Raw genomic sequence first — 16,600 nt, forward strand, 5'->3', positions numbered from 1 at the left:
GAGAAGCTCCAAGTCAAGGTCCTACAATGACAAAAGATCTTCTAGTCGAGAGCGCAATTGCTACAATTGTGGGAGACCCGGACACTATTCCAATGAGTGTACGGCACCCCACAAAAGAAGAGAAGAATCACCCAAGAGGAGAAGTAGAAGAGAAGAATCACCACCAAGAGAGAGGAGGAGTAGAGATGATCATTATGAACGAAGAACATACCGGAGAAGCAAGGATTCGGAAAGGAAGGACAAGTCATCAAGCAGCTACACAAAACGAAGACATCAAGCTCATGTTGGTGAATGGGTATCCGGCTCCGACTCTGAAAATCACTCCGAGAGAAGCTATCACTCTGACTCCGAATATACTCAAGATGAAGGTGTTGCGGTCTAGCACTTGTGTCAACCAACTCCTACGACATATTTGATTCACCAAATGAAGGACTTGGAAGATGCTTCATGGCTAAAGGCCCAAAGGTAACACACCCCGAGTATGTTGATTTCAATAGTGATGAAGATGACTTGCTAGGTGATGATGATTTACTTGTTGACAACTCTAGTGATGAAAACTATGATGAAACATCAATTAATCATGCTAATCAAGATAAAACGAATGACAATGATAAGGAGAAGATTGAGCATCTAACTAAAGAACTAAACACTCTTAAGTTAGCTCATGAAACTATCTTAGAATATCATCGAGAACTTTTAAGGACTCATGAGAAGTTACGCTTTGAAAAGCTCAACCTTGAGCAAGAGCATGAGTTCTTAAAGGCAATCAATGAGATCTCCGTAAGAAAAGTTCTTCTTACATTGCCAAGCGTTTACTCTTATCAACTTACATGCCTCAAGTAAAGTCCATTAACAAGAACAAGAAGAATTCTTCCTCTAGTAGTAACAATAATCATGCGAAATCCAATGTTGTTGCTTCTAGTAGTTCTCTTGATTCCACTAATGATTCTCTTAGCCAAGTTACACTTGAGCAAGAAAAAAGCTTATTGAAGGGAATTATAGAGAAAGGTGTTTACAAGAGCCTTGTCGGGAGTAAGCGATTTGAGGAAATTGTACGCAAGCAAGGAAGGCACCGGAAGAACCAAGGTGTTGGTTTTAAACGAAAGTTCAATGCCAATGGAGTTGAGTGGGAAGAAGATCAATACCCCAAGACAAAGTTTGTTCCTCAACAAGAGAAGTATGATCCTACTTCCTTCAAGGGGACACACGCTCAAGATGATCTTCCACCACAAGACCACAAGCAAAAAGGCAAGGACAAGCTTCAAGAGGAGATTGATGCATTCGAAGAAGCTCCTAAGGCCTTGGTCAAGTGGGTTCCCAAGACTATGTCAAGTTCTACTTCATCAAGTACGACTACAACTCCAAGGATTCCCATCAAGATGATGTGGATCCCGAAGAAGAAGAACTAGAGAGTTCTTGAGGGTGACTCCGCCAACATATTTCACTCATATCATTTTTGGCAACAACAAGTGCAATGAACTTCCACATCTTGCACTAGTTCAAGGAGTCACAAACCCTCTTGTTGGTAAGACAAGGGACAAGGTAACCTAATGCTTTCATAGACATCATCTTGTGTGTGCATCACTCTATGTCTGTGGATATCCTTGTTTGTTCCTTGTGGGACTAACCCGTGTAGGTATTGAAAGTGTAACTCACTCTAAAGGATTGCTCCAAATGATCTACATCAACATTGAGCATCCACATCTTCAACACCTACATGAAGTCTTCATCGACAAAACCCAAGGTTAGTTCATCCCTCAATAGGGGGAATCTCACATCTAGGGGGAGCTTAACTCTAAGAATTGAGTCAAAGCAACTCTAATGGTGTGAACACATCAATGCATTATGTAAAAGTGGTAACCCCACTTGAGCTTAAACGATGAGTATGACCTATGATCAAATGTTCTCATTTGACTCCTAAGTCAATATACTCATATATAGATGACCTAGTCATCGCCAATTGTTTGATAGATGCTAGAATTGGTTGTGCATGCTTTACCACTGATGCATTTGCCAGAGTGCCTAGAGCTCAGAGATCAGCTACAGTGCTAGTGACAGACACCAGAGCCACTTCATCTGCACCAGCTCCAGCACCTACACCTCCAGCTCCATCCAAATCAACTGAAGCCTTCGTCCTTGGAGTCATATCTACACCACCACATCAAGACCAAGCCTGAGAGACGACATAGTACTATGCATTTTCTAGGAACTTTTTGGTAACTTGTTGCCAAAGGGAGAGAAAAATGTATAGATCATAGGCTTCGAGAGAGAGAGAGAGAGTTTGCTTTTGTTCTCTCTTGCTTTGGTGGTTAAACTTTATTTTCTTGTTTGAGATACTTTATGTCTGTGTGATACCTCGTGTGTTTGATCATATGCTACATTTATGCTTGTTGGATGACATTATCCTTCTTATCTCTATATGATCATTCACTTTGCTTGGTGATGAGTGCATGTACTCAATCATTATCATTTTGAGCGCTCCACCAAGATGTATGTGACATGGAAGAGTAACCCATAAGCCTAACTCTTTGTGCATTTGCAGTCCAAATCAAATCTTAAACTATGCACAAATTTAGGGGGAGCTCTTGCTTATCACATACTTCTCAAAGCGACAATGTTTTTCACTCTTATTATCATTTGTCGAAGCTTTGATCTATATGTTGTCATCAATTACCAAAAAGGGGGAGATTGAAAGTGCAACTATCCCTAGGTGGTTTTGGTAATTCCTAACAACATATAGCTCATTGAGCTAACATCATTCCAAGATGAATATTTCAGGAAAAGCTCAATGAATGGCATGGCATGGATGAGAAAAGTGGATCCCTCAAAATGCTAAGGATAAAAGGATTGGCTCAAGCTCAAAAGCTCAAGACTCTACATTTTATATTTTAGTGATCCAAGATCACATTGAGTCTATAGGAAAAGCCAATACTATAAAGGAGGTATGAGGTGTTGCTTAATGAGTTTCTTGCTCCACGGTGCTTAGTGATATGCTCCAAAACCCTCAACTACTTTCCCACATCCACATATGACCTAAACCCAAAAGTCAAACTCGGCCCTATCGATTCTTTCTACCCGGCGCCACCGAGTTCGGATGTCATAGCCACTGCCACAAACCCTAGGCAAATCGGTCTCACCGATAGGGATCTCGGTCTCACCGAGATGGGATTGTAATCTCTCTGTTTCCCTTTGTAACATTTCGGTACCACCGAGATGAGCGATCGGTCCCACCGAGATTGCAATGTAAACTCCCTGTTTCCTTTTCGTAACATTTCGGTCCCACCGAAATGAGCGAACCGGTCCCACCGAGTTTACCTGACCAACTCTCTGGTTAGCTTATTACCAAAATCAGTCCCACCGAGTTTGTATAATTGGTCTCACCGAGATTACGTTATGCCCTAACCCTAACCATATCGGTCCTACCGAGTTGCATGTCGGTCCCACCGAAAATCCTAACGGTCACTAGATTTGCTAAATCGGTCCGACCGAGTTTCTCAATTCGGTCCCATCGAGTTTGGTAAGTTGTGTGTAACGGTTAGATTTTGTGTGGAGGCTATAAATACCCCTCCACCTCCTCTTCATTCGTGGAGAGAGCCATCAGAACAAACCTACACTTCCAACTTGCTGTTTCTAAGAGAGAACCACCTACTCATGTGTTGAGGCCAAGATATTCCATTCCTACCATATGAATCTTGATCTCTAGCCTTCCCCAAGTTGCTTTCCACTCAAATCTTCTTTTCACCAAATCCAAATCTTGTGAGAGATAGATGAGTGTTGGGGAGACTATCATTTGAAGCACAAGAGCAAGGAGTTCATCAACAACACACCATTTGTTACTTCTTGGAGAGTGGTGTCTCCTAGATTGGCTAGGTGTCACTTGGGAGCCTCCGACAAGATTGTGGAGTTGAACCAAGGAGTTTGTAAGGGCAAGGAGATTGCCTACTTCGTGAAGATCTACCGCTAGTGAGGCAAGTCCTTCGTGGGCGACGGCCATGGTGGGCTAGACAAGGTTGCTTCTTCGTGGACCCTTCGTGGGTGGAGCCCTCCGTGGACTCGCGCAACCATTACCCTTCGTGGGTTGATGTCTCCATCAACGTGGATGTACGATAGCACCACCTATCGGAACCACGACAAAAACATCCGTGTCTCCAATTGCGTTTGAATTCTCCAAACCCTTCCCTTTACATTCTTGCAAGTTGCATGCTTTACTTTCTGCTGCTCATATACTCTTTGCATGCTTGCTTGAATTGTGTTAAGATTACTTGACTTGTGCTAAGATAGCTAAAATCTGCCAAAGACTAAAATTGGGAAAAGGATAAGTTTTTATTTGGTCAAGTAGTCTAATCACCCCCCCCCCCTCTAGACATACTTTCGATCCTACACTCTCACTGTCTCATCACTCTTGCACGCTTCATCAATTAGCTCAGCATAGTTCTTTGTCAACACAACGTGCCTCACGGCTTCCATGGTTGACTCCGGTCTCTCGTCATGCACAGTCAAAACTGCGTTTGTTGTCTGCGGCGCCAACGCGTCGTCAGCGTCCCAAGTCCATCGCCGCCTTATGAAATGGCGGGGCATCCGTGTCACCGCGTTCATGTCCATTACTTTTAGTATGTGACAGCACACAATGCCGTCCCATTCAAACTTGTAGCATTGGCAGTAGTATTCGCCTTGGCCTATCGAGGCTTTCACGAAGTAGTTTCCGGGTCTTCAGGTTCTGAATCTGACATGCCCAAAATAGAACACACCTTGATCGTATGTTCGTCAACCTGAAAAGTCGTGAACATGTTGGCATGCTTTATTTCTTCCTGGAATCTGCAAGTTTTGTGTGTTTTTGTTAAACTATCATGTGCTCTTTTTTGTAGCACCTTATGTTGTCGTGGCCAATAGAAGTACATTTCGTTTGAACATGGCAAATATAGTACATTGAACATGGCAAATATAGTACATTAAACATGGCAAATATAGTACATTAAACATGGCAACTGCAGTACAATAAAGATGGAACCTGCAGTACATTAGACATGGCAACTGCATAACATTTTCAACTGGCATTGTCATTTCCATACCAACATAACCAATGGAAGTACGTTGCATTAAACATGGCAATTGCGTTTCATTAAACATGGCAACTGCAGTTGCGTAAACATGGCAACTGCATTTCAGTAAACATGGCAATTGCATTTCAGTAAACATGGCAACTGCATTTCATTGAACATGGCAACTGCATAACATTTTCAATTGGCATTGGCATTTCCATACCAACATGCCCAATGGAAGTACAGTGCATTAAACATGACAACTGCATTTCATTGAACATGGCAACTGTAGTTGAGCAAACATGGCAAACAGTAGTTCATTAAACATGGCAATTGCAGTTCTGTAAACATGGCAAACAGTAATTCATTAAACATGGCATCTACATATCATGGTTACTCCGTACTCAATGACTACTTTTGAAGAATCATCATTTCCAAATAAGCTTTTTCAAGTGCATTGCATTCTATATGGCACCTACTGCCTTCATGCTTGTGCAAATAAGATTGCAACACAACTAATTTACTTGTTAAATATCTTGTTGGTGTATATCTTGCTCATTTGCCTCTCCATCGGTAAATATGTTAGCAATTTTGGCTGCTTTAGCGCGGTGTTCGCTTCTTGCTGTAGCTCAGATCCCAGTATTTTTTGTTGCAAAGTTGTGTATTGCTTGGCAAACTGTAGCAATGAGTTGCCAGGGCTCACGTACCACTTCAAAATAGCATTGAACCCCTCGCTGCGATGCGTAGTCTGCAGAAACAGGAAGAAGCACTGCATGAAGTAGGCCGGCACCCAGTACATTCGCTTCTCCCACAGGCTACCATGAGTCTCGTTGTCTTGGACTTGATATGTTTCAATCATGGCTATCCAGCTCCTTTCAAACTCCTCCACCGTCAAGCTATGGTCCACGCACAGCTCGAATGCCTTGTGCAGCTCTGGACGGTCAGCAAAGAATGGTCCTAGCGTCTCCTCAGCCTTCTTTATAATGTGCCACCTGCAGTGCCTGTGCACTGCCAACGGAAAGACCTCCTCTAGGCCTGCACGCATGCTAAAATTCTGGTCTGTTATTATGTTCATCGGAGCAAGTCCTTCCATGCACTCCAAGAAGGTCTTGAACAGCCAAACGTACCCATCCGTGTCTTCGTTCCAAACGAGCCCGCATCCGAACTGCAACGACTGATTGTGGTTATTTATTCCTATGAATGGAGCGCATGGCATCTTGTACATATTAGTGAGATACGTCGCGTCGAATGAAATGCAATCTCGGAAATGTTTGTAGGCTCTTCTTGCAGCACCATCCACCCAATACATGTTCCTGACACGGTCCTCATCGTCCAATCTTATCCTATAGAAGAAATCTGGATCTTCCTTCGCTTTCTCATTGAAGTAGGCCATTGTGGCCTCTATGTCAGCCAACTTGCTCTCTCTATGGTACTTTGCCTTTAGATTTGTGACGTCAGCTGGTATGTAGGGCATGCTACTCAAAGTCCCTTTTTTGCTGTGGATGAGTGATAGTATCTGGACCATTCTTGATGGACCGATCTTACAATCATGTAGCAGCTTTATGAATTTCTTCTCGAGGGGGGTGAATCCTCTATGGGCGGTCAGAAATTTTACCAGGTCGAACTTCTTTATGAGTTTGTGGTTGTGCTCGTCAAAATATTCAGTGACCACCCACTGTGCTCTATCTACATTTAGCTTACACCGGACAGGGCATTCCATCTTGAGAATGATACCTCTTTTTCATTCCAGAATGACAGGCGCAACACCTTTCCCCTTCTTGTTCCTTCGTGCCTTGTGGCACCTCATATCACCTCTGCTATATTCGTTAGTTTTCTTAATTTTCCTATGGTATTCGGTGTTGACCGCAAACCCATGGAACTTTGCATATGTCTGGTAGAATTCATTTGCTTCTGCGAACGATTCAAATCTCTGCCCAACGTATAGTGGCTGAGGTACCACGATCTCTGATTGCCCACCATCTTCATCCCCTTGTGCTTCGTCATCACTTTCATCATTCACTTCAGTATCGGCGGCAGTTTCAACTACTTGAGTGCTGCCACTGCTTGTGTTCAAAGGGGTGCTTGTCGGCATTGCTGGAATGATTGCCATTTCCGACTCTGACTCGGTATTGTTTGCGGCATGATTATTGGATGGCTGGTGGAACGCATCTTCTGTGCGCTCAGAGCTCCCTGCAGTAGATGTCCCCGCGCCGCTGTTCATTGTAGTTGAAGGCCCTATAATAAAAAATAGGTACGAGCGTAAGATTTTGCTTGAATGACATGTTTATCGTAACGGAGTACATCAACTTCAAGTGATTTGGCATGACACCATTCAAACAGCAAGCCGTGAGTCTGCATGTGGACATCATGGCAACTGTAGTTCTCCATTCATGGCAGCTACAGTCCAACAAACATGGCAACTACCGTTGCCAATGCATGGCAACCAGCTCCTTTCAGTACGAAAACTTGGATTCTATATGCATGGCAGCTGCAGTCCTACATACATGGCACTGCTGCCAATACATGGCAACCAGTGTGTTCTAGCATCAAAACTTTGTATTCTAGGCTTGAGCTCACTAAGCAAATGCGATCAACCATTAGTGTTGCACACATGCTTTTAGCAATTGGCAATTCCCGAAGACAATATATGACTCATTGCACACAACCGCTTGTTAGCGTTTTCTGTTTGATTTTGTCCACCATCACTGCTACAAATCTTCTTTTCCTCACATGCTATTCCCACAAAAAAAATATAGTGCTCTTTTGTGGTTCAAATTTCCTTACCTTGTTGTGTTGCATGTGCCCATCTTGTGTGGTCTGTCACACCAAATTAACGTGCTCTATCTGCAACCTGTGAAGCTTGCCATGAGACGTTTACCGGGGTAGCACCACCGTAATAACATGTATTTATGGTAGTAGTTGGTCAATGCATGGCAACTGCAATTTGTCCTGGCATGGCAACTGCAGTTTGTCCTGGCATGGCAACTACAGTTGTCCAGGCATGGCAACTACAATTGTCCAGGCAATGGCAACTGTAGTTGTCCTGGCATGGCAACTGCAGTTGTTCAGTCATGGCAACTATAGTTGTCCAGGGATGGCAACTGCAGTTGTCCAGGGATGGCAACTGCAGTTTTTTAGTCATGGCAATTGTAGTTGTCCAGTCATGGCAACTGCAGTTGTCAACTATGCTCCTTCTGCTAATTCACCGTCCGCAACTTCACTTTTTATGGACTCATTTGTGTATGACATCGATGGCAGGTACATGGGTGCCGCTTGATGCCACGTGCTGCATGAAGGTTCTGCATTTTTTTCCCGACATAACTCGTGAGTCTTTTGCCATCCTTTGCAAGTTTATTTTTCATGTCCACACTAGTATATTTCTTTTTCGTATGTGTTACCTTGATTTGCCACATTAGCTAGTTGAAGTTGGCTGCCCGTATATTTGTCAGTGTTAGTGCCCTGTGACTGAACTTTCCATGGTGCCTCCCTGAGTGTGTTTTGGTCATAAGAACCTGCGAAAAATGACAGTGTAGGACATAAGTAGAATGTCATCTTCATCTCGCGAACATGGCAAATGCTCTTTTCTTTGTTATCATGCATCATACCAATGCCTGCGTACTGTTCTAGTAGTGGCAGCAACGGTCCTGCAGAAATGAGTTGACTGTACTCTGCTGCATCCCAAGGGGGCGTTTCTGGCCTTTGAGAAACCCAAGGATCAGCGCCATCTTTGTGATTCATTCTTTCCGCGTCTTGTTTCTGCCAATGTGTTCTCAATCACTGCATGAACAAGAACGCATCAACAATCCACAAAGAATGTATTCTTCTGCTGCTTGCACGTAGAAGATAACACGTCAGTGTTATCACATTTTCATGCGTAGGCACCAACAAAATCATGGCAAGTAGGACATGCAGACCCACTATCTTTTCTAAAATCTGGGTGCTAGCTATCCTTTCGATTCGATGGCAACAACCACTACAATAGGATGGCAAGCAATAGGTTAACATGGTGGCAGTTAACAACAACGATAGATGGCAACTGACGTTAGACACAAGTGGCAATTAATTTTCCCACCCCCTTTATTCCAAATTTCTCATTTCTCTCCCTTTTTTTAGGGATTCCTATGCATCCATTCATTACCAACTACTTGCACCAAGCGAACTGAGAACTTAAGCTTAACTCTAGCGTAGTACATGGAAGATCTGGTGTATTCTGCTTGGCAAATACGAAGACACACAAAACCATGTAGTGTTTTACCCTGATAGCGTGGATCCAGTCGCAACCTTCGCCGGTAAATTTGCAATTTTCTGCCCAGAAGGATGAGAAGCAGTAGGAGATCGGAGATTCACCTGCTTTTAGCTGGTCGTCTTTGGAGGGCGGGGTTGGAGTGAGGGGCGGGGGGTGGGGTGGGGGGAGGGTTGGGGTGTGGTTAGCGGTGGGAAGGCCCTACGGATCTGCTCTGGTTGCCATGGCAACCAGAGAAGGCCGGCGATGAAGGTAGGGGTTCGAGAGGTGGGAGACGATGGCGGCAGTTGGGACTCGGGATCGATGGGAGGCCGGGACGGCTGGGTCGTGCGGGCAGCGGGGTTGTCTGGCCCGGACGTGCGGGCGGGTTTGCCACACACCGGACGTGCGGACTGTGCCTTTGCGCGCCCGGACGCGGTCGTACAAGCGGGTTCTTATCCATGCCACACGAGGCGTGCGGTACAACCACCCGATACACCACACGTGTGGCAGTTATCCAGACCCTTTTTTTAGGATGAGATATTTTTTTTGAGACAATTTTTTAAGGTGAGATGTGGACGTGTTGTGGTCGATGCGGTGCTGGACCGTCCTGGTCCTGGCCCGGGCTTCGTAACTTTTTAAGCCCAGACCAAGTGGTCAAGTGTTTTGTCTCAAAAGAAACAAAAAATCTCTCATGTGTCATGGAAGCCAAAGCTCATTCTTGTTTGGATTTGCGGGCTAGCACCAGTGAGTGATTTAATTTAATTTTTGCAAGAGAAATTTCCAATCTATTCATTCATCAATTATGGCACTAGAGGTAAAAAAAAATACAACTAGGTCCATGGAACAATGAGTGATATCTCGTCGAGTCAATTCGAAGAGCAACTGCCTGCATGCCTTACGCCTTTTTTCCTGAACTATGCTGAAATGATGTTATTGGACAGTTACCGTGGTTAAAATATCTTGTTATTCGAGACATGCAAAATCATGACGTTATTCGCCAGTTACCGTGCCGCAGGTGTATCTTCTGTCATGTTTTTTCTTTTTTGAACTTTTGAGGCACAAATGGCCTCATGCAGATGAATTACTCACCAATGACCACAGGTTTTAAACTCTGGCAAAGAATTCAGCCACTCAGTTTCGAACAGAAGCGGAACTTTTCATGCTTCAACTGGGTGGAGGGGTAATGTATCACACACAAAGTTTTTTTTTTTTTGCGGGTGAAAAATGTATTACTCAACTCGAGAAGTTCATACAGTCAATCGTAGCTAATTCCGTAGCAACCAAGAACCGATCCAAGTCATGGTTCTACCTTCTAAACGAGCAAACTGAGCTAAACTATCACTAACCTTATTTTGGCTACGAACGATATGAGTAATACATGATTCACGAATAGTCATAAGATATCTAATCTCCTTGATAAGCAATGCATAGATTGATCTATCCACCTCTTTTGCCTGGATCATCTTCACTGCAATAAGGAGTACGACACAAAGTATTCACACATATGCAATAATGCAAGCATGCGTAACAAAGCAACAATGCATGCTGTAAATGAAACAAAGGAGTACGACAGAACTAAAACATCAAAGTAGAGTGAAATTATTTGGAAGAAAATTCCCTACTTATCTCCTCGTCGGTTAAAAAATCCGGTCGGACAGTCTGGATTGATCGAATGATTATGGTATAGACATAGATAATTATGCATCTGTTCTGTAGTAAAAAGTTCAATCTAGAAACATTACTAGTCTGATACACACAAAGGTTCAACCGTTTGAGTCACATATGCCACAGCACAGCTAAAATGTGTCTGGAAATGACAGAATGTTTCAGCCTATGATTTGGTATAGAACTAGCAGAGTAACAGTGAAAAAGGGATGCTACTCGATCCAATATGTCCAATAGGCGGATAGTCAACAATGGCCAACCAACCTAGCATCTAGAGGCTTCACTTCAGGGTATTTTTGCTGTAGAAGAGACATTCCGTTCCACATTGCTGAAAAGCCCAGCACAAGCAGGGTGTATATAATCTGCATATGCGTCAGGTCCACCACTACTGCAAACGCTGATACGCCTGAAGGGCATCCCATCATCCTGCAAGTAGAGTGAAAATTATTTCAGTGAAACATTTCAATGGATCAGCTATAATAAATCATAAAAAATGGAAAAATGCAACGGACAGAGGCACATTTTTAATAATTATCTCCAATGCTTCATAGTCTGGTAAAAGAACATATACGCAAGAAATGCAACGGATATCAGTGCTATTAATTGTAAATATGCAATGGTTGATTTCAATAGTAAAGAAACTATATATGACATAAATAACGAGTTGCAAAAAAGGAAGTATGATTGGGGAAAAGCATTGTTGGCCCCTTCTAAAAGTCAAATCTTCATCTTCTTTTACAGTTGAGTGCACAAGTGCTAAGAAAGCGCCACACCCATTTCAAATCCTTTGTGTCATCCAATAAACATTCAATGAGACAAAATGTATCCTTCAAGTTCAGAGTGTAAGCCATATAAAAAATTTCTAGAGAATTCTCCTTTACAGACTAGGCTATACCACAAACTTCTATAATACTCTCCTTTAGAGTCTTGCATCAACCCGCCATAAGCTTTCTCTGTATATTTATGAAGTAAAACAATTCTGGGTACTAAATTAAGCATCCATTGTGAATTGTTCTCCATTGTAGACCCATAACATGCAAGAGGATCCATCATTTAAGTAGTCATTCTCCATTCTGGCCATAAATGGGCAGACTTGCACAGGGGCCACTATACTGTATGGTCCTAAAATTCTAGCGAACATACACCACTAGCATGACTTGCTACGAATTGTGGCTAAGCAAAAAGTTAGCAAGAAGTGTGGCAAAGCTTGGCCAAATGTTGAACCTATGACATGGGCCATAGGAGTATTTAAGTGCGGCAAGCCACAGTCATAAAGATGGCAATTGGGCCCATGGTTATGGCTGCCTGTGGGCAACCGCCCCGAATGGGTAGGGTATGCAATGTGCTCTTTCCCCATGGGTTGTATCCATGGGTAACCCGATTAGTAGTGGGTAGGGCATGACTACGAGTGTGTGCCCGTGGGTTACCCATGGGTCACCCGATTAATATTAGCGCTTAAATATTTTATTTTAATTTTAAATGACATGTGGACATTTTGGTGAAAGATTTGTTTTAGGGTAAAATGCATCTATCTTGCTTTGATTATTGCTCGAAAGAGATCAACCCATAAATGAACTAAATGCTACCTAAGTAGCTTCAACAGAGCAACAGGTTGGCCAGTTGGGTTGCTCGAAAGAGATAAACCCATAAATGAACTAAATGCTACCTAAGTAGCTTCAACGGAGCAAGGCGTTGGCCAGTTGGGCCTCCAAAGCTAGCGTGTGCATGTGCTTTGCATGCACAACAGCAAGCAAAATATGCAGCTGGCTAACTGCTTTAGTACCACCTCGCCTAATCAAGCACACAGGAGGTGGAGCTCTGCAGATATATTACTATATGAGACTAGAAGAAGAACCAACAATCATCTGTTCAGAAGTGCATGGCACCAAGTATTGGGCATGAAGTAAAAATTAAGAAAAATACTAAAAAACCGGTGGGTGCCCAATCGGTTTGGGTGACCAGTCAGGTTGCGACATGAGTGCCATTAAAGATACATGGATAGGGTCATGCATAGGCGCTGGACCAGATGATGGGTTCACGCACGGGTCTGGTGAAGGTTGCCCCGACAAAGCCTGATCCGATTGCCATCTTTACACAGTTGCGGTGCAAACCAAACATGGACTATATATGTAGTGCGCGGCGTGCCTAAAGTTAGGAGTGGCAAACATCGGCTGGGAACCAAAAGTCCCGTAAAGATGACAAGACTGCGCGAGCATTATTTTCTCTCCTATCTAATCATAACATGACCTCCAAAAACCATAAAAGATTGTTGATTCCCAGTAACCACCTGCCTAATACTCGAGAAATTGCATCGCAGCAAACATGCCAGCAGGAACAGAAAGGAACTAAAACAGACATCCGAATAGCTGTAGTAAGACCAATTCAACAACCTTGACTTCGAAAAGAACTCATATATTGTGCCTTTACCATGCCAAAAGTCGCAAATGAGCCATATCAGTGCATGGTCCAGCAAACCAACAGAATGGCAGTAAAAATAAATATTATATAAACATTAAATCCTTTCCTGTTAGTACACTAACCAAAATACGTATGCAAAACATATGCACCCGGAAACCCTGATCACCCAAACCATGAGTCTGTGACCGTGCCCATTACCATTACTCTCTGTTGATTAAGGAGAACAAACTAAGCATATCAAGTTATGCTCACCATAAAGCAAGTTATGTTTGCATAATACCCATAGTTATGGTTATGCCAATCAGGCACTTGGAACCTTCCAAACTGTGGAGAAGCAAAACATTGGTGCCAGTTGTAATACTTAGTACAAAACTACAAATTGGGCATTAGTAATATTAATAACAATAAGAATGATACAAAATTTGCCAGTGTTAGATTCAATAACTCACTACCGAGCCTTCAGAATTGGGGGCATAGAAAACCTTGCCACGTGTTTCATAACGCTCACGAACAAGAAGAAAACCAATGAGCCAAAAATCAATAATTTTGCTTATATACACCCCAATCCTTTATTATTGAATAAATCCAGAACAGCATATACGCTTCCGGGCATAGGTGGCAAACTTTAGAGATAATGATAAAATATGCGCGAATCTAGGTTTCACTCTATGCACTTCGATTTTGGCAAGAAAAAAAAAAGGTAGTTCCACTTAAGGAAACTGCATTGATTCCTTCCGGATACTGCAATGCTACTATCAATATTTGACAGTAATGATGTGCAATAATCATGTGAAGTGATAAATTACCTCCTAGAAAGTTAACCTCTGTGAAGCTCAGAACGAGTTCATTTCAAGGCTGTATGTCCGCCGCTTGAAAAGCACCTTTGCCGCTGTTCGATATGGCTCCTCAAAGGCATCTGAGATCCAGCTAGCTCCTGCCGGACCAGCAGCCTCAACCCCTCCCCCCTCCCTCAGCACATCGTCACTTGGTCTGATCGCCACCAGCGTGGCGCCCTTCAGCAGTACTCCCCCGGGAAGTTCAATATGCGGAGCATACCAAAGTCTCATAATGAGCGCTGGCATGAGCGTGCGGTGTGAGTTGCCAGAAACCGACACAGGCCGCACTCGCAGCTCCTGTAGCTGACTCTTGTCCATAGTGAGCACACCCTGCCCGTCAGCATCCGTTAGGTTCAAGCTATCAAGCATTTCATGATCGGCGATGATTGGCTGCAGCAAGTAATGCCGAGCCGATGCAGCAATCAGCGAGCTGATGGTCCAGACGACGCGGAGCTTAAGGCCCCCATTCGTATGAAGCGACTCGGGGATGCTCGCCAATTCTTCAGGCTCCCTGTTGTCATCGAGAGAAGTACCCTCGCTGTCTGCGGCATCAGGGGACGACATTGGTGGCTGCAGCGGCTTGGACGACACAGAGGATGCGCCGAGGATAACGCAGCTGCCGAGGGTGGACCCAAAGTCGGCCTTCCACTTGAGGAGCACGCCGTCGTCAATGCCGAGCTCGCCGGTGGGCAGCTCGATGCGGAGGCTGCGTAGCTCCTTGAAGGAGCGGAGGACCTCGGAGGGCGAGTGGTGGGAGATGTCCCCGGCGGGCGGAGGCGGCGAGGCGGGCGGAGGGGCCACGGAGCGGCGGGAGACGATGGCCAGGGTGGGGGAGAGGATCTGGCCGAGCGCCTGGATGGGCCTGACGATGCCGCCGAGCACGAGGCGCGCGATGTGGGCGAGCGCGCCCCGGCCCCTAGACGGGGCGGCGGCCTGCGGGGAGCCGGCCGAGGAGGGGGCCGGCTCGTCGGGAATGACGCAGTCGACGCGGACGAAGACGGAGTCAACGAGCGGGACGAGGTCGTGGAAGCGGCGCGAGACGAGCGCGCAGCGGCCGAGCGCCTTGACGTCGCCGATGCGGTTGAATACGTCCAGGAGCACCGCGTCGGGCAGGCGGTCGAACTGGTCCTCCTCCCCCTCCTCCACCCCCACCGCCTCCCCCGCCGCGGCCGCCGCGCTCGGCCATCCCTCGCGCCCTTCCTCCATCGCCCCCGCCCAGCCAAGCCAGCCGGCAGCGCAGATCGGGATCCGGGGGGAGACGGGAGTGAGTCAGCCGCGGGTTGGGGGATTTCTGGTGGAAGCGAGCGAGCGAACGAGTAGTCGGCACGGGGCACGGCACGGCGGCTGCGCGTGAGGCGAGGTCGGGCACTTGGTCTTGGTTTTGGGTTGGGTATCCCCCTGCCCTCTCCTTGGCCCTTGGGTGGTGGGTGCGGGCGACGACGCGTCAGGTGTCGGGCTCGACCGCTGATCGCGGAGGTAATGGGGATCACCCCACCACCCCACCCCACCGTGGTGTCTTTGTGGTGCGGGCGTTTGGACTCGCCTGGGGCGACGCCTGACTGACCTTGGAGAATGGAGATAGATAGATTTGGTGGCTCAACCCGTCGCTCTCGCACCAAAATTCTGACGGCAACCCAATGCCAATGCCAATGCCAATGGGGGGATGGGATCATGACGTTTCCATGGTTGTTGACCTCGCGCCGCGCCGCCCGCGGTGCCGTGCAAGGAACAACCCCGCGGCCGGCTGATGGAGACCGGGACCGATGGCCCGTCGCAGGGGCCTCCGGAGCCGTCCGATCCTGGATAAATGGACGGATCAGATCGACCGTACGTGCGGACGTAAATGGCTCCGTAATAACTCATTCTCAGGTGTTTTGGGGCGATCGATGGGAACGGGATCTTAGCGGCGACCTGCGATGATAATGACGATTAAACAAAGCGAAGAAGCGGAGGTGTTGTCAGAAGAAACAGCTCGATATATGGATCGAGGAGCTTACTGACAGATGCGCTGTGCGAGTGGTGGGAGCCAGGCTGCAGCAGCGGGCACGCGAGGAATCTGGCCGCGGAACTGACGCCGCCGCTTCGGCCCCCGATCGTCGTCCCCGCTGCACGGCAGGGCGGGCAACGTGCCTGTTACTGTGCCTGGGCTAGCTGGCCGGGAGCGTGGCTGGTCGGTCGTACGGGGAGATCGATGGAAGCTTCGGCGTCAAGCGAGGCAGCGGGGTGGATTTTATTCCATACGCTAATCAAGTGCGTTAGTTTGATCTTGAGTGTGTTTCGGCTTTCTTGGAATGATATACAGCTTGCATCCATGGTGTTAGGCTGTTGTGCACTCCTGTGACGCAACGCGACGGCGACCCAACAACACGCATGTTAGGAATCCCCACGAGCAGCTATTATTTTCCTTTTGTATTTTT

General features: G+C 45.9%; 1 protein-coding gene across 1 annotated transcript; it reads right to left on the reverse strand.

Annotated features, from left to right (window-relative positions):
* Window positions 1-10,961: 10,961 nt before the first annotated feature.
* On the reverse strand, window positions 10,962-15,686 carry LOC119277133 (F-box protein At5g46170-like). Its single transcript, XM_037558361.1, has 2 exons — window positions 14,154-15,686; window positions 10,962-11,355 (listed from the first exon to the last, which is right to left on the reverse strand). The coding sequence occupies exon 1, from the start codon at window positions 15,387-15,389 to the stop codon at window positions 14,181-14,183; it is 1,209 nt and encodes a 402-aa protein (XP_037414258.1). The 5' UTR covers window positions 15,390-15,686; the 3' UTR covers window positions 10,962-11,355; window positions 14,154-14,180.
* Between the last annotated feature and the right edge of the window lie 914 nt (window positions 15,687-16,600).

The sequence above is a fragment of the Triticum dicoccoides genome, chromosome 3B, assembly GCF_002162155.2.
Source record: "Triticum dicoccoides isolate Atlit2015 ecotype Zavitan chromosome 3B, WEW_v2.0, whole genome shotgun sequence".
Classification (NCBI taxonomy): domain Eukaryota; kingdom Viridiplantae; phylum Streptophyta; class Magnoliopsida; order Poales; family Poaceae; genus Triticum; species Triticum dicoccoides.